The 18,712-nt window shown below is 38.8% G+C and overlaps 1 protein-coding gene across 3 annotated transcripts in view; it reads right to left on the bottom strand.

Annotated features, from left to right (window-relative positions):
• The window catches only part of STOX2 (storkhead box 2), a 276,468-nt gene that overhangs the window by 141,830 nt on the left and 115,926 nt on the right, over nt 1-18,712 (bottom strand). The window contains exon 1 of one of the 3 annotated variants that reach the window (XM_053703869.1): nt 18,562-18,626. The exons of 1 other annotated variant lie outside the window; for it this stretch is intronic. In XM_053703869.1, the coding sequence (XP_053559844.1) occupies nt 18,562-18,565 (4 nt within the window). In that variant the 5' untranslated portion in view covers nt 18,566-18,626. Of the gene's footprint in view, nt 1-16,327; nt 16,803-18,561; nt 18,627-18,712 lie in introns of those variants that run through there. One more of the 3 variants, XM_053703870.1, reaches the window with a different exon arrangement.

Below are 18,712 nucleotides of genomic sequence, written 5' to 3'. Positions count from 1 at the left end.
TGCTTGGGTTCATGAGACAGTGGTAGGAGACGCTTCACAAAGAATAAAAAACAAACAAAAAACAACCTTTAAATGAACAATACTTCAGCAACATAAATGCCACAGAGCAGGAATTATACAGGTGCATAGGAGTAAATCATTTTGTGTTGCAAAGGGAGAGAGGTGGAGTAAAATGGGATGGTAAAAAGGAGCCATATAAAATGAATGAAGGACTGCAATGTCACCCCAGGGCTTAGCTTGAACCAACATGCTTTACATATACATTTTTTTTATGAATAGAACAAACTTCCTTAAAAACTTAAAATTATGCTTACCTGATAATTTTCTTTTCTTCAGATGGAAAAAGAGTCCACAGCTGCATTCATTACTTTTGGGAATTCAGAACCTGGCCACCAGAAGGAGGCAAAGACACCACAGCCAAAGGCTTAAATACCTCCCCCACTTCCCTCATCCCCCAGTCTTTCTGCCCAGGGAACAAGGAACAGTAGAAGAAATATTAGGGTGAAAAGGTGCCAGAAGAACAAAAATAACAGACGCCCCACAGACAAAATACGGGCAGGGAGTTGTGGACTCTTTCCATCTGAAGAAAAGAAAATGATCAGGTAAGCATAATTTAAAATTTTCTTCATAAATGGAAAGAGTCCACAGCTCCATTCATTACTTTTGGGAAAACAATACCCAAGCTATAGAGGACACTGAATGCAAAAACGGGAGGGTACAATATGCGGCCCATTCTGAGGGAACCAGACCTGAAAACCCCTACCCAACAAAATTTGCTTCCTCCGAAGCCAAGAACAACTTTGAAAAAAAAAGGGAAAGGCCCAAGGACACTGAACCGCAGATAGTCCACAAGCCTTGCTAGAGACCGCAGAAACAAGTCTTGCTAGAGACCACAGGAACTAGACTCGACTGAGTCAACAGCCTCCAAGAGACACCGTCGCTCAGCAGTCGGTCTCCAAACCCCTTACTAAAGAAAGGGAAAAAACTACCGTATTCTTCCACAAAGAAGAAAAGACACAGAGAAAACATGATTGTACTTGTAAAGCGCGACTAATCCCCCTTAAGGGACTCAAGGCGCTGCTCATTTTTATCAACCTCGAAACCTTGAAAGGAGGAAAGGCTGCGTAGACCTCGCCGGGGATCAAACATGCAACCCTCGGTTTGCTACAGTGAAGCTAGCTGAGCATCAGGAACTCCAGAAAAAAAAAAAAACTAAAAAGGGCACAAACGCAGAGCAAAAAAAACAGAGAAACCGGGTCAGGCTAACAGAGATCCAACCAGTCTCATAAAAACAAGGGGAGGCAATGCCCAGACCCCAGAAATACAGAAACGAAGGTATAAGGCCGGGAGTCTGAAACAGAGAGAGAATCTTCCCCTAACACAGTGCAACCGCACTCTAGAATGCAACTGAAGATGAAGGTCCCCAAGTCGCAAAAAGGTAGCTCAGAATACCGAAATATTCAGAAACTAAACCTCGTGCAGCAAGTTTAGATAGGTCTGAAGAACAACACCTGAAGCAAAAACACTGCACACTGCAGCCATCTAAAAATGACTCTGAAACTTAAATACTTGCAGGGCAAGTAGAAAGCAGCTGAAGATAGGATCCTTCAGATTGCCAAGTATCCACTAACCAGCGGATAATGTTACAGGCTATCTAAGAGCCGCCAGTCCTTCCCACAAATCTTGAACGTGGAGAAAGGAGAAACCTCAAAGAGGCTTACCGTACCTTGAATGCTCCGAGGACGAAATAGCAGAGCAACAGATCTCAGATCCTGCTCCAACACCGGATTAGCCCAAGCGACAGACATGTCTGATAGACGGGGGGACAGAAAGACCCCAACCACAAGCTCCCAGGGAATGGAAAGAAAAAGGGGTGCTTCACCCACTCCCAAGGAGAACCCCCTAGGACCTGGAACAGAGAAAAGTGCAATAGATCCGTAGGAAGAACTGTCACAACTCTATGTAGAGAGATCAATTTCCAACAGGTGGAACAGAGCCCACAGAGCAGCAGATGCTGCCCCTTACAGAAATAAGCCACCTGATCCAACCTCCTACCACAGGTCAGGACAATGACCCTCCAGAGAGAGGAAACCCTAGCTCATAAGGAAGACAAACTATTCCCTCAAAAGGGAAGGGTACAGATAAGAACAGCGTACATGTCCACAAGACATGAAGCCATAGTATGATCAAAACACAGACCGAATTAAAAAATCATCCAGACACCACTGTTGACCCAACAGAGAAAAAAACTCCCCATGAAGAGGAGCACATTCCGTCTGAAGGAGAAGTCAGGCCTTAAAAGTTTATAACCAGTACCCGAAGGTGGATGTGAACTCTGGCCTTTCTGCTTGTGAGCCCAATGAGCTAGCCCCTATGTCGCAAAATAGGGTCCTTGAAAATACTGGGTCATCTCGAACCAGTCCACAGGATCATAAGTCTCCAGACATCCAAGAAGGATCCAAGACAGGAACCTTGGACCCAGAATCGTCCTAGAACGAACGACACCCCCAGGGAACAGAAGATACCCCGTCTGATGCAATCAGACTTCACAGGAGATGATAACCGGGAAACCCGAAGAACGGGTACAGGACTCACTCGTAACTCCCAGCCCAAAGGGAAGAGAGTACCCTTGGCCGGAGGTCAACACCCCCCAACAAGGTGCTAGGCCGTGACAAAGTCACACAGTTTCTCTAGAGCCCAAAGAGAGTAGAAAAGAAAGGCTAGTCTCCATAATCCTTTCAGATTAACGTTCCAGAGGACCACACCCAAGGGAGAAGAATGCAAAGCATCCCAAACCTAGGCAGAAAAACATCCCTAGCAAAAAGCTTGGAAAAAAGAGACAACACCTCCTATCGCCCCTGATATGGAGACGACTAACTCTCGAAGGGAGAGAGAGCCTCACGGCCTTCACTTCCTAATTAAGCAGCCAAAGCCGCCAAAAAAAATGGACAAAGTCCAGAAAGTCTTGACCCAAAGGAAGAGAGCCTCTAAAAGGAAAAAGTCCTAAAAGGACACTTCCAAAGAGACCATGAAAGGCAAAATCATAAGAACGGCGGTATGAAGGACCTAAATCCTCCAACCCACAATGGGAACGAACACTCTAGTTCTTGGAAAAATCGGAAAAGACTGAGCATGTTGCCGCGGAACTCAACGGAGACCCGGCCCACTAGATAGAAAGGCGAATGAGGACTGAATCAATCCTCCGTGCCCCTAAGCAACCACGGACCTTCAAGTCCTCTCAAGATGCTAGTTGAAGCTTGTAAAATAACAAGTAAACAACACAAATCATATTGTGATCACTAGACACCCTCACCGGACCAACAGACATAAAAAGGCGCCACATGTCTGAACTAGGCTTCAAAGACAGAAGGATTTGTACCCAGTCAGGACCAGCCTGAAACCAAGGGCCAAGTTCAAGGCCATATAGAGTCTCCCCCGAGATGGAGGGATAAAGAACAGTCAGACAGAACATAAGACTAGTACGTCCTCAAAGTAAACAGTGCGACCACAAAATCATGAGTATCAATTCCACAAAAGAAATAAAATAAAAGATAAGGCAACCCGTAGGTTATCGCCCAAGAAGAACGGACAGACCCGCAGAACCAGCCCAACAGGAGTCCGGGACTTCCAAGCTCAGAACTGGAAAAGGATACACAAATAAAAAAGACTATAAGAAGATTATTTCATCCCCTTATGTCTATGCAAGCAAGCCAGTCGAAGATTAAGACTGACAATCCCCAGACTCATTAAGAGTGGGATCCTCCAGCAACGCCAAAACGTGCCTCAGTAGAACATGAAGGTGCGCCAGTCTATAACGAAAAAGGCGCAACATTCCTCCACAAAAGAAAACACTGGCCCGACGGTTGACCCCCTGAGGCCTAAGGGGCAGTCACTCCCCCGGGGGGGCTGAACTGGACCAGGCGCTCCCATGCCTGACGAGCCCCGGTTAATGGAACACGAGCAATATCGTAAGCACACTCACGGAAGGTGCAGATGCGCCAAAGATTTGGCCATACGGAACAGTGTTGTAACCTCTGGTGGGAACAGGCCACACTCCATAGAAGGATAAGCAGCGTTTGGGTTACCTGCATGCGTAGTAAGAGTAGGTGGTAGGGAACTCGCCTCGTGGGAAATAGAATCCCCAGAGGTGGATGGCGCAGTGGGCACCTGATTCCCCGATCCCGAGGATTAGAGCACTCTAAAACACCATTCGGAACATAACTGATGGGCATGTATCACCCGGGCCAATTCATATTCTTCACAAGAAGTAGAGTCTGAATCAGAGACATCTGTCTCCAAAAATTCAGAATCGTATATAACTGGGATATTGAATAAAAAATGGACCAATAAGAAAAAGCTAAACAGCACCTTACACCCTGTAACACTCTTAAATGTATTTAGGAATAAAGTATGTTTTGTTGCTCTTTTGTATCAATGACTCAGAATCTATGAACTGAAACAAAGTGCAGATACTGTGAGCTAATTTATAAGAGTAGTTGAACAGAAAGTGAAATGAGAACTCAGAAATATAATACAACTGAGATTCAATTCAGTAATGAGAATCAGGTTAGGTAATACAAATTTGCAGGATAATGATACAGGGATTGTATCAGTAACGTTACAGCGTTATTACACAATTTATGCTGTTTATCTGAACGAAGATTATCAGTTCAATATAGCTTCACACACTCACACAGTTAAAACCTATTTACACAGTGAACCGTTAGGTTGCAATAAAGCTTGCTCCCATGAGGCAGATCCACAGAGATCCGGAATGAACAATAAAGTCACTGGCAGAATATTTGACGAAACTTGGTATTTCAATGTAGAGGAAAACAAGCTTACCGCTAAACAGGTTGTACACAGCTTCTCTTAGTAAGGAAAAATAGAAAGCACAGCTATGCTTCTTACCTGAGCGGGATGTGAGAGTCAGGGGTGAAGGACTGTGTGAGCGTGACTTACTTCCGGGTTTCGTTAGACGCTCCGTTACAGCTGGGATTCAATGGAGGTGAGAGCGGTTACACAGAAAGTGTAACAGGAGGGTTTTGGCTTCCGATATTTCTTCAAATCAAATATAAGGTGAAGGCAAAGAATTTGATGATTCTCAGATAGTACTGCAATAAAGTTTAGAATGTATAGACCTGAAATCTAAATAAATTGTAAACTACAGAGAACTTAATAAGTATGTTAGTTTACTTCAATTAACAGGCAGTTTGTGACTGTAAAAGGGCGCTTAAATAGAGAAAGGATGTTGATGGGAGGGTTCCTCCTTAAAGGTATATTACACACCACCAATGTCTGGGGCACTCACCACCTCCAGGGAACCAGACACCAGCGGACCAGGATTTCTCCGTTGCCACACAGTCAGGAATGCGGAAATGGAGAGCCAAAATGTGGCCATGCCCGGTCACAAAGTAAACCGTGCAGTCCATGCAATAGCGTACCCGACCGTAAAGGCTGCGCCACTAGACATAGGCCGTTATGTTCCAAAATAGCCATGAGCCGAAGCAACACTACACAGTAGCAGACAGAATCACATAACAAACATGATTATAAACCCCCCTGTTCAATAACCCCCCTCAGGAGATATTAACCTTTGATTCTGAGATACAAAAAGGAGTCTCACTGAGACCCTATGTTACAGTTATCCTCGAAAAGGTTGTAGCCCCTCTCGGATAAACAGTTGAAATTACAATACATCCATGATGAAAGTAAAATGAAACAATCTTACCGGAATCTACCCCGTGGAAAAGGAACACGGCCCTTCAAGTGTGACAGATGGTAGCGTCGCTTCTGCTATGGACTTGAGAGAAAAAAGCAGGCAGAAAAACTTGTCAACAATGATTGCTTGTGGAGCTGTTAATATGAGTCGGGATGGTTTCGCAGAAAGACTCTCCCTGCATCTTCACACTCTGTCACCCATGCTCTTACTGAGAGGCTGGCAGGACTACTTAAAACTCCAGTACCATGCCTGAAGAGTACCACCCTCCATATAGAAAACTTCTGACACTTCTCTGCCAACCTCCTGGGACAAAAGGCAAAGAATGACTAGGGGATGAGGGAAGTGGGGGAGGTATTTAAGCCTTTGGCTGGGGTGTCTTTGCCTCCTCCTGGTGGCCAGGTTCTGAATTCCCAAAAGTAATGAATGCAGCTGTGGACTCTTTCCATTTATGAAGAAAATAAGGTAAAATGTACAATATACTTTAATATAAAAAAATCTGTTACAATAATAAAAAGTTAGTCCATAATAAAATGTCCTTATATCAATCCTTAAAATTCAATATCATAAAGATGGTGCTGAAAAAAAGAAAAAGAAAAAAAAGAAAACACCACAGTGAAATATGTTCAAGCAAATCCTCATACTCACTCATAGGATAGCTCATTGATCTGATAAAATCAGAGACTCAGCATTTATCCCTGAATGTGCTGACTTCATGCACAATGTTATATACTTTATATAATTCTATATCTGAACACCAAGTTGCAATATATATATATATATATATATATATATATATAGGGAATGCAGAATTATTAGGCAAATGAGTATTTTGACCACATCATCCTCTTTATGCATGTTGTCTTACTCCAAGCTGTATAGGCTCGAAAGCCTACTACCAATTAAGCATATTAGGTGATGTGCATCTCTGTAATGAGAAGGGGTGTGGTCTAATGACATCAACACCCTATATCAGGTGTGCATAATTATTAGGCAACTTCCTTTCCTTTGGCAAAATGGGTCAAAAGAAGGACTTGACAGGCTCAGAAAAGTCAAAAATAGTGAGATATCTTGCAGAGGGATGCAGCACTCTTAAAATTGCAAAGCTTCTGAAGCGTGATCATCGAACAATCAAGCGTTTCATTCAAAATAGTCAACAGGGTCGCAAGAAGCGTGTGGAAAAACCAAGGCGCAAAATAACTGCCCATGAACTGAGAAAAGTCAAGCGTGCAGCTGCCAAGATGCCACTTGCCACCAGTTTGGCCATATTTCAGAGCTGCAACATCACTGGAGTGCCCAAAAGCACAAAGTGTGCAATACTCAGAGACATGGCCAAGGTAAGAAAGGCTTAAAGACGACCACCACTGAACAAGACACACAAGCTGAAACTTCAAGACTGGGCCAAGAAATATCTCAAGACTGATTTTACTAAGGTTTTATGGACTGATGAAATGAGAGTGAGTCTTGATGGGCCAGATGGATGGGCCCGTGGCTGGATTGGTAAAGGGCAGAGAGCTCCAGTCCGACTCAGACGCCAGCAAGGTGGAGGTGGAGTACTGGTTTGGGCTGGTATCATCAAAGATGAGCTTGTGGGGCCTTTTCGGGTTGCGGATGGAGTCAAGCTCAACTCCCAGTCCTACTGCCAGTTTCTGGAAGACACCTTCTTCAAGCAGTGGTACAGGAAGAAGTCTGCATCCTTCAAGAAAAACATGATTTTCATGCTGGACAATGCTCCATCACACGCGTCCAAGTACTCCACAGGGTGGCTGGCAAGAAAGGGTATAAAAGAAGAAAATCTAATGACATGGCCTCCTTGTTCACCTGATCTGAACCCCATTGAGAACCTGTGGTCCATCATCAAATGTGAGATTTACAAGGAGGGAAAACAGTACACCTCTCTGAACAGTGTCTGGGAGGCTGTGGTTGCTGCTGCACGCAATGTTGATGGTGAACAGATCAAAACACTGACAGAATCCATGGATGGCAGGCTTTTGAGTGTCCTTGCAAAGAAAGGTGGCTATATTGGTCACTGATTTGTTTTTGTTTTGTTTTTGAATGTCAGAAATGTATATTTGTTAATGTTGAGATGTTATATTGGTTTCACTGGTAAAAATAAATAATTGAAATGGGTATATATTTGTTTTTTGTTAAGTTGCCTAATAATTATGCACAGTAATAGTCGTCTGCACACACAGATATCCCCCTAAAATAGCTATAACTAAAAACAAACTAAAAACTACTTCCAAAACTATTCAGCTTTGATATTAATGAGTTTTTTGGGTTCATTGAGAACATGGTTGTTGTTCAATAATAAAATTAATCCTCAAAAATACAACTTGCCTAATAATTCTGCACTCCCTGTATATAAATATATATATATATATATATATATATATATATATATATATATATATATATATATATATATATATATATATATATATATATATATATATATATATATAAAAAACTACACAACATTCCGTTAATAGAAAGAAAAAAAACTGTATCCAGAAAGCACCTCTAGGTAATTGTGTACTTCACAATCTATAGTGCTTCTTTTTGTTTCATAACTAGATTTCCACTATTGGATTTTGAGGATTGATTTAATATTGATTTAATATATCTGATGTTTTTTTAGAACACGTGTTCATATTAAAGTTTATAGTATATTTTGTATATTTTACTTTAAAGGAAATAATTCTGCTTTTTAACAATTTTTTGTGCAGTAAATGATCTTTGTATCACTAAGAGAAGTGTGTTTGTTAAAGTTTAGGCTCTAGTGGTTGCGCATCTCAAATTGTTCAGTTACAGTAGTATATACAGTTAAATTAATTTAATTAACAGTAACTAATTCCCTAACTAAAATATGATTATAATCTAATTTTATTTTGAGGCATTATCATTTGTGTAAGCGTGATGTATTCTGTAATGTGGCCCCCAGGCCAATCTCATCATAACTGACCAGCTCTCTATAGAAAAAGTTAACCATTAAAGAGATATTAGTGAATAGTTTCCATAAACAACAACATCTGTCTTATTGCCGAGCTCTCTCCAGCCTAACAATCTATGGGCTAGATTACGAGTCTTGCGCTAGCCTTAAAAAGCAGCGTTGAGGGGTCCCAACACTGCTTTTTAACGCCCGCTGGTATTACAAGTCAGGCAGGAGAGGGTCTACCGCTCACTTTTTTTCCGCGATTTTAGCTTACCGCAAATCCCCTTACGTCAATTGCGTATCCTATCTTTTTAATGGGATTTTCCTAATGCCGGTATTACGATCGCCTGAAAAAGTGAGCGGTAGACCCTCTCCTGGCAAGACTCCTACCGCATTTAAAAGTCAGTAGTTAAGAGTTTTATGGGCTAACGCTGGAACATAAAGCTCTTAACTAAAGTGCTAAAAAGTACATTAACATCCATAAACTACCTATTAACCCCTAAACCGAGCCCCCCCCCCACATCGCAAACACTTAACTAAAATGTTTAACCCCTAAACTGCTGACCGGACATCGCTGCCACTTTAATAAATGTATTAACCCCTAAACCGCCACACTCCCGCCTCGCAAACACTAGTTAAATTTTATTAACCCCTAATCTGCCGTCCCTAACATCACCGACCCCAACCTCGCCGCTACTATATTAAATTTATTATCCCCTAAACCTAAGTCTAACCCTAACACTAACACCCCTAACTTAAATATAATTTAAATAAAACGAAATAAATTTACTACTATTAACTAAATTATTCCTATTTAAAACTTAATACTTACCGATAAAATAAACCCTAAGCTAGCTACAATATAACTAATAGTTACATTGTAGCTAGCTTAGGATTTATATTTATTTTACAGGCAACTTTGTATTTATTTTAACTAGGTATAATAGTTATTAAATAGTTATTAACTATTTAATAACTTCCTACTTAAAATAAGTACACATTTACCTGTAAAATAAATCCTAACCTAAATTACAATTACACCTAACACTACACTATCATTAAATTAATTAAATAAATCACCTACAATTAACTACAATTAAATTAAATAAACTACACCGCCGTCACCTACATTATACTTATGAACCCCTAATCTGTTGCCCCTACCATCGCTGACACCTACATTATATTTAATAACCCCTAATCTGCCGCCCCCAATGTCGCTGCAACCTATATTAAAGTTATTAACCCCTAAACCTAAGTCTAACCCTAACCCTAACACCCCCTAACTTAAATAAATCTAAATAAAATTACTATCATTAACTAAATTATTCCTATTTAAAACTAAATACTTACCTATAAAATAAACCCTAAGCTAGCTAGATTATAACTAATAGTTACATTGTATCTATCTTAGGTTTTATTTTTATTTTACAGGCAAGTTTGTATTTATTTTAACTAGGTAGAATAGTTATTAAATAGTTATTAACTATTTAATAATTACCTAGCTAAAATAAAGACAAAAGTACCTGTAAAATAACACCTAACCTAAGCTAAAATTACACCTAACACTACCACTATAATTAAATTAATTCCCTAAATTAAATAAAATTATCTAAAGTACAAAACCCCCCACTAAATTACAGAAAATAATAAAATAATTTACAAGAATTGAAGGGACGCCATCCAAGAAGAGGATGCTCCTTGTCGGATGTCTTGAAGATGGAGCCGCTCCGCGCCGGATGGATGAAGATAGAAGATGCTGTCTGGATGAAGACTTCTGCCCGTCTGGAGGACCACTTCTGCCCGGTTGGATGAAGACGTCTCCTTGTAGGGTGATCTTCAGGGGGTTAGTGTTAGGTTTTTTTAAGGGGGGATTGGGTGGGTTTTAGAGTAGGTTTGGTTGTGTGGGTGGTGGGTTTTAATGTTGGGGGGGGTGATTTGTACGTTTTTTTACACGTAAAAGAGCTGATTACTTTGGGGCAATGCCCTGCAAAAGGCCCTTTTAAGGGCTATTTGTAATTTAGTGTAGGGTAGGGCTTTTTTTTTTTATTTTGTTAGGGGGATTAGATTAGGTGTAATTAGTTTAAAAATCTTGTAATTTGTTTATTATTTTCTGTAATTTAGTGTTTGTCTTTTTTTGTACTTCAGATAATTTTACTTAATTTAGGGAATTAATTTAATTATAGTGGTAGTGTTAGGTGTAATTGTAACTTAGGTTAGGTTTTATTTTACAATTAAATTTGTATTTATTTTAGCTAGGTAGTTATTAAATAGTTAATAACTATTTAATAACTATTCTACTTAGTTAAAATAAATACAAACTTGCCTGTAAAATAAAAATAAACCCTAAGCTAGCTACTATTGGTTATATTGTAGCTAGCTTAGGGTTTATTTTATAGGTAAGTATTAGATTTTAAATAGGAATAAATTAGTTAATGATAGTTATTTTATTTATATTTATTTAAATTACAGTATATTTAAGTTAGGGGGGTTAGGGTTAGACTTAGATTTAGGGGCTAATAACTTTAATATAGTGGCAGCGACGTTGGGGGCGGCAGATTAGGGGTTAATAAATGTAGGTACGTGTCGGCGATGTTAGGGACGGCAGATTAGAGGTTATTAAAATGTAACTAGTGTTTGCGAGGCAGGAGTGTGGCGGTTTAGGGGTTAATATATTTATTATAGTGGCAGCAATGTCCGGTTCGGCAGATTAGGGGTTAAAAATGTTTTTAAGTGTTTGCGATGTGGGGGGGGCCTCGGTTTAGGGGCTAATAGGTAGTTTATGGGTGTTAGTGTACGTTTTAGCACTTTAGTTAAGAGTTTTATGCTACGGCATTGTAGTGTAAAACTCTTAACTACTAACTTTTAAATGGGTACCAGTCTTGACAGGAGAGGGTCTACCGCTCACTTTTTGGAAGACTCGTAATACTGGCACTATGCAAGTCCCATTAAAAAAAAAAAAAGAGGATACACAATTGACGTAAGTGGATTTGCGGTATTTCCGAGTCTGGCCAAAAAAGTGAGCGGTACACCTGTACCTGCAAGACTCGTAATAACAGCGGGCGTTAAAAAGCAGCGTTGGGACCGGCCAACGCTGCTTTTTAAGCCTAACGCAAGACTCGTAATCTAGCCGTATGTTTTCCTCCATCACAAATTATTTATTTATTATAACTGATTAAAATGCTTGTGATTATTTTTAGAAACCAAATTTTTTGGAAGGTGTGCACAGTGGTACAGAGTAAAAGAATAGAACAAATACAAGTGTAGATAACAAAATGTGGTTACCAAAATATGTTTCTTTTATGATTCTGATACAGCATAAAATTTCAAACAACTTTCTAATTTATTTTTATTTTCTAATTTGCTATTCTCTTGGTATCTTGTTGAAAAGCATACCTAGGATCAGGAGCCGGGGTGCACTACTGAGAGCTAGCTACTGATTGGCGGCAGCACATTAGGGCTGAACGATTAACCGTATATGTGGTTTTAAATCGCGATTAACCATACTATTTTTAGCCCCGCCCCCTATGAACTACAAATGCCACTAAAGTACCTCTGATCTATGCAGTGACACAGTCAGAAATTTACAGGCATGAGGAAGAGGCTGAATCTGCGCTTGTGCTATGCTCCATATGTTCTTCCTTTATTGTAGGAGAGTGGTGGAGCCCCTTGTGTAAAGAAAAGAAAACTGGAGGAGGAGCAGTGAATGACCGTGTGATTACTTCTGTATGGTCCCTGGTGGGCTTACTCATATCCCCTGTGCTGTATAGGTAGGCAGAGCACGTGTGCTAGGCATGGCATGGTACAGGAGTCTGTGTGCTTAACACAAAGCAACGTTCCCATAGCAAACCCACATGTCTGGTATGCTGTACATACTGCCGTATAGAGTCTACCTAGACCGGGATTGTAACGGGTCAGCTGGGTAATATGCAGCTTCACAGCACCTTACACTTCGTAGTAAGAACTGATAAGTCAAATCAAAGGAGCGTAACATATGCAGTAACTTCAGATTTGCACATGTTTTTTTTTTAATTTAGTGGCCACTCTGTCAAGCTTTGCTTTGACATTTTTGTATTATATCACAAAAATATCACAAAAATAATGACACTTTCTAATCCTACAACAAATCAACCTTATTCACAAATTTTCTACTCCTAAGATAATGAATGTTAAAAACAATCTTTTTCCATCATGCATGGACGTGGATAGTGCTGCTGCGTATAGGTTATCCACAGTTTTGGTTTGGCACCAGCACTTCTCTGCAGCCCCTAAGCACTATTTTAATTATGTAGTATCTAACCCTTTAGAACTGAAGGGTCGCTAATGCTATTGTTAAAGTTTCCACTATAATTGCCATTTAATAGAGTAATAATTATACAAATTATTTAAGACTTTATGAATAATAAAACCAAACCAATATTATTTAAAAGTTATGTCTGTAAAGAACAGAATAAATAGACAAATTTAAAGGACAGTAAACTCTAAATAATGTGTATATATATATATATATATATATATATATATATATATATATATATATATATATATATATATATATATATACACACACACACATATATATGTATGTATATATATATACACACACACACACACACACACACACATATATATATATATTTATATACACATACATAAACACATATATATATATATATACATATACACATATATATATATATATATATATATACATACACACACATATACATACATACATACACACACACACATCTATATAAAAGTATTTCTTGCACGTCAGGTATCTGTTTGCACTTATATTTTATTTAAACTAGTTATGTTGTGTGTATTTTAATGCTCTCAGCCTGTATTGGTCAATGAGAAATATGTACTTTAAAATTCTATACATTTTTTAGTAAGAAATGTATGTTTAAGAGTTTTTTTTTTTTTTTTTAAATCGCGATTAAATTCACCGTTTTTTTGGATCCAAAATCATCGCAATTTAAATTTTTCCCATATCGCCCAGCCCTACTGCACATATATGCCTTTTGTGATCGGCTAGCCTGATATGCTCAGCTAGCTCCCAGTACAGCATTGCTGCTCCTTCAACAAAGTATACCAAGAAAAAAAAAGCTAATTTGATAATAGAGGTAAAATGGGAAGTTGTTTTCAATTGCATACTCTATCTCTGGGTTCTTTACACCACGGGTTGGGACCCATTACTGGATCGCAACACCATGTTTACTGGGTCGCAACATATGTGTGTATGTTATAGGAAAGTGTGTGGTGTGTTCTGTATGAGAGTGTGGTGTGTGTTGTATGAGAGTGTGTGTGATATGTGGTGTTTGAGAGTTGTATGAGAGTGTGTGTGATGTGTGGTGTGTGAGAGTTGTATGAGAGCTTGTGGTGTGTGTTGTATGAAAGTGTGTGTGGTGTGTGAGAGTTGTATGAGAGCGTGTGGTGTGTGTTGTATGAAAGTGTGTGTGTGATGTGTGGTGTATGAGAGTTGTATGAGAGCGTGTGGTGTGTGTTGTATGAAAGTGTGTGTGTGGAGTGTGTGTTGTATGAGAGTGTGTGTGATGTGTGGTGTGTGAGAGTTGTATGGGAGCGTGTGGTGTGTGTTGTATGAGAGTGTGTGTGATGTGTGGTGTGTGAGAGAGTTGTATGAGAGCGTGTGGTGTGTGTTGTATGAAAGTGTGTGTGTGGAGTGTGTGTTGTATGAGAGTGTGTGTGATATGTGGTGTGTGAGAGTTGTATGAGAGCATTTGGTGTGTGTTGTATGAAAGTGTGTGTGTGGAGTGTGTGTTGTATGAGAGTGTGTGTGATGTGTGGTGTGTGAGAGTTGTATGAGAGCGTGTGGTGTGTGTTGTATGAAAGTGTGTGTGTGGAGTGTGTGTTGTATGAGAGTTGTATGAGAATGTGTGGTGTGTTGTATGAAAGTGTGTGTGTGTGTTGTATAAAAGTGTGGGTGGTGTGTGTATTATAGGAGAGTGTGTGTGGTGTGTGTGTGTTGTATGAGTGTGGTGTGTGTGTTGTATGAGAGTATGTGGTTTGTGTGTATTGTATGAGAGTGTGTGTGTGGAGTGTGTGTTGTATGAATGTGTGTGGTGTATTGTATGAGTGTGAGTGGTGTGTGTGTGTTGTATGAGAGTGTGTGTGTGTTGTATGAAAGTGTGTAGTATGAGTGTGTGTGTGTTGTATGAGAATGTGTGTGGTGTGTGTTATTACCTTTTGCAACACTTTCAAGTGCACACATTTTAGCCAAAAATTGCAGCTATCATGTATATTTAGAAATTTTCAAACCAAGCATAAAAATAGGGTTGCAAAGGTATGTGTTATTATGACACTAGGTATTGGGGGAAACGTTTGAAGAACCCTGCTCTTTCTGAATCATGAAATCATTTTTTGGGGGTTTCATGGCCCTTTAAAGCTTAGGTAAAAGGGTGAAGGTATCAGTCTGTTTACATGAAATTGAGTTGTACACATTATTACAATTTAAGGTGGATCAGACCACAAGCTAAGTAAATGAGTCTCATATCAATGTTTGTGAATTTAAAAGAATGATTTCTATGATGGATGTGTAATGTTAAAGGGACAGTCTAATCAAAATTAAACTATCATGAATCAGACAGGGCATGCAATTTTAAACAACTTCCTGTTTACTTTTATCATTAAAGGGACACTAAACCCACAATGTTTCTTTCATGATTCAGGTAGAGAATACAATTTTAAACAACATCCCAATTTACTTATATTATCTAGTTTGCTTCATTCTTTAGATATCCTTTGCTGAAGAAATAGCAATGCACATGGGTGAGCCAATCACACGAGGCATCTATGTGCAGCCACCAATCAGAAGCTACTGAGCCTATCTAGATAAGTTTTTCAGCAAAGGATATCAAGAGAATGAAGCAAATTAGATAATAGAAGTAAATAAAAAAAGTTGTTTAAAATGAAATGTTCTTTCTAAATCATGACAGAAAAAATGTGAGTGTTATGTCCCTTTAAATTTGCTTTGTTCTCTTGGTATTCTTTGCTGAAAGCTAAACCTTGATAGGCTCGTATGCTAATTTCTAAGCACTTGAAAGGCTGCCTCTTATCTCATTGATATTGTGCATTTTAATAGTTTTTCACAGCTAGACAGCGCAAGTTTATGTGTATCATATGGGTAACATTGTGCTCACTCCTGTGGAGTTGTTTATGAGTCTACACTGATTGGCTAAAATGCAAGTCTGTCAAAATAACTTGTATAATGGTGCAGTCTGCAGAGGTTTAGATACAAAGTAATCACAGAGGTAAAATGTGTATAAATATAACCTTGTTGGTTATGCAAAACTGGAGAATGGGTAATAAAGGGATTATCTATCTTTTCAAACAACAACAATTCTGTAGTTGACTGTCCATTTAAACTGTAGAAGATGAAGCTGTAGGATTATGCTTTGTAACAACAGGAACACTCCCCACAAATAAAAATATAAAAAGTACATAGCAGCATAATTGCTAGTGAAAAATATTGAAAACAAGCATTATTTAAAAAACAGAGGAAAACTACTAAACCTGTAATGTACATGTAAACACAGCAATATACTTAAATATTTATCCTTATGTAAGTGGGATTTACATATATGCTGTATTTTTATATTAACCTATCGTACAAACAGCAAATACACTAGAGCGAGTGATAGCTACGTTACCACTATGTGCTGTTTTGTGTTTCAAGTGAATCCGTATCCTTGGGGTTAGTCCAGTTCAGCTTTTGTGGAACACTTCTTTATAGCAAAACAAGGCTACAAATCACCAGAGAGCTGAACAAAAACAAAATAAAAGAGAGCATATAAGAATGAGCTATAAGTCTATCCTGCGTCCATCGACAGGACATTCGCAAGAGCATTTAGCAGTCTAAACTAACATCGACCCATGATACATTCTGTAGGCTTTAAGCGAAAGTCCAATTCGAAAACACAACAAATGCATAGTGCCGCCATTTCTAAACTAGTCAAGGGTTTGTATTACGCAAAGGCTGAAGCACGCAGTCGAAAATTGTGGTGACTAAGAGTAAAATGGTGGGGGTTTAACCCCTTAGGTACCAATGAAAGTGTTCCTAGACTATAAAATGGTAATCACATAAGGTGGATATTATACAGATATTATAATTGCATTTAGATTAGGATTAAGGATTGTAGTTAAAAAAAAAAAATTAAAAAAAAAAAAAAAAAATGTGGAAGACTTTGGCAGCAGCATTAGATTACTTTTATATTTACTAAATCATGTAAACTTGTAAGACAGCTTTGTTGTTGTTTGATTAAAGGTTGGTATTAATCATGCTGAAGTTATCTGGTTCAATAAACTACACAACAATGGAACGTAAATAAGTCTATTGATACCTTAACTATCACAGTAAAGTCACCGTCAGCAAGCAATGGTTTAAACTTTAGGCTGCCAGAAAGGGCTCCGAAGTACTGTGTGCCAATCTGGCATCCAAAGGGTTAATAATGCATAAATGGGAAATAACATCTACATATTCAACACCAACGTCATTTTTCCTTCATATTTTTCTGCGCTCACCTTTTCCTTTCCTGAACTCTACTATCTAAACGCTGCATGCCCTGTCTAAAACTTGTTTTAAAATGTGCTCAGGAAGGAAATTCAGCAAATAGGAAAAAAATATGCTACACACTGCAGTCTTTTTTTTTTTTTTTTAAAGAGGTTCAAGCTTGTAATCCCAAAAGATTCAAAAGCATTACCTCACTGCAGCCTTGAGACAAACTGAGCATTCACTCTGGGTCTTACCCAGCATCCCTTGCCCTACACAAAGACAACAGAGGTGTGACCAATCGCGTTGCAGCAAGCAAGCTGCATTTGGACGCTCCTTCCTAGTATTGCCCATTGACAAGCTGGCAGGCAGGCTCTTGTACTTGTTGGCATGGCAACATGTCCCAGCGGCTCCCCATAGGGCTTCTCACAGTACTATTGGGTTTTTTTGGGATTTTTTTTTTTTTCTGTCCTTTTTTCCCTCTACTCAGCTAATTAAAAACTGAGCTTCTTTCGTATTGGATACAAACAGAAACAATACATGTAAGCAGAATGCCTGGTCATAGCATGCTGCTTTATTAATAGCGTAATATTAACTCTTTGTTGTCTCAATAACTAGCACAAGGACAACTTATATAACTTATATATACATTTTAGACACAAAAAAAAAGAGTAGTTTTGTAGCTAAAAATCAAACTGCATACATATTTATAGAAAATTGTAAGAATTATTACGTTTTATATAACAATAGTTATAAAATTGTTCTAAATTACAATAATTTGCATAACAAAATATAATGCACTAACATGCTCTGTGAATCTGTAACCACAGCTAAACCTAAACACATGGCTTTAAGAACAGGAAAAATATTTTCATTTAATATAAAAATATATTTTCTATTTAAAAGTGCAGCTATAAATCTTTTTTTTTTCCTCTTAGCTTTCATTCAAAGAGCTGAGAAATATATTAAAAAAAATCTTTTTTGTGATGAACACTTTATTAAGCATAAAATAGCTGATGTTACTTTATAACTATAGAAAACAAGAAGATTTGCAAAAACAACCTGTTTATAGAACAAATGTTATTATCAATCACGTGCTGCATATTTAACTATTTCAGAGGAGAAGGCAGGGTTACTGTGGTTAGATAATCTCTGTATGTGGCTAAAGCAATGGATTATAAACACACAGGGTTACAGGAAGGGACATGTCTTCCTGCAACCAATCAGTAAGGGCACAGCCATGACACACGGTCTGGCCACATGGACTCTGTTGCTACCCTGCAAAACAACAAAACCTTCAGCACTATATCCAGTGGTATAAATGTGCCCAGTGGCTGGATTAGTGATCTCACAATGTTTATAGGTCCATTGTCACATGATTTCTTCATATCTTACCCATGAATCCCGAGTAGAAACAGAGCAGGAAAGGCAAGTAGTGTATGAGAGGCACATGCTTCTGACTTGAGTGCAGCCAGCTGGAGATGGGGGTGGGATGGGAACAGCAGAGAGCTGCATGACTGGCAGCGTCATTACTTAATTACACTGA

This window comes from Bombina bombina, chromosome 2 (genome assembly GCF_027579735.1).
Source record: "Bombina bombina isolate aBomBom1 chromosome 2, aBomBom1.pri, whole genome shotgun sequence".
Taxonomy (NCBI): Eukaryota; Metazoa; Chordata; class Amphibia; order Anura; family Bombinatoridae; genus Bombina; species Bombina bombina.
Note: the sequence above shows the minus strand (reverse complement) of the source record. Positions and strands in the feature narration are given on the sequence as shown.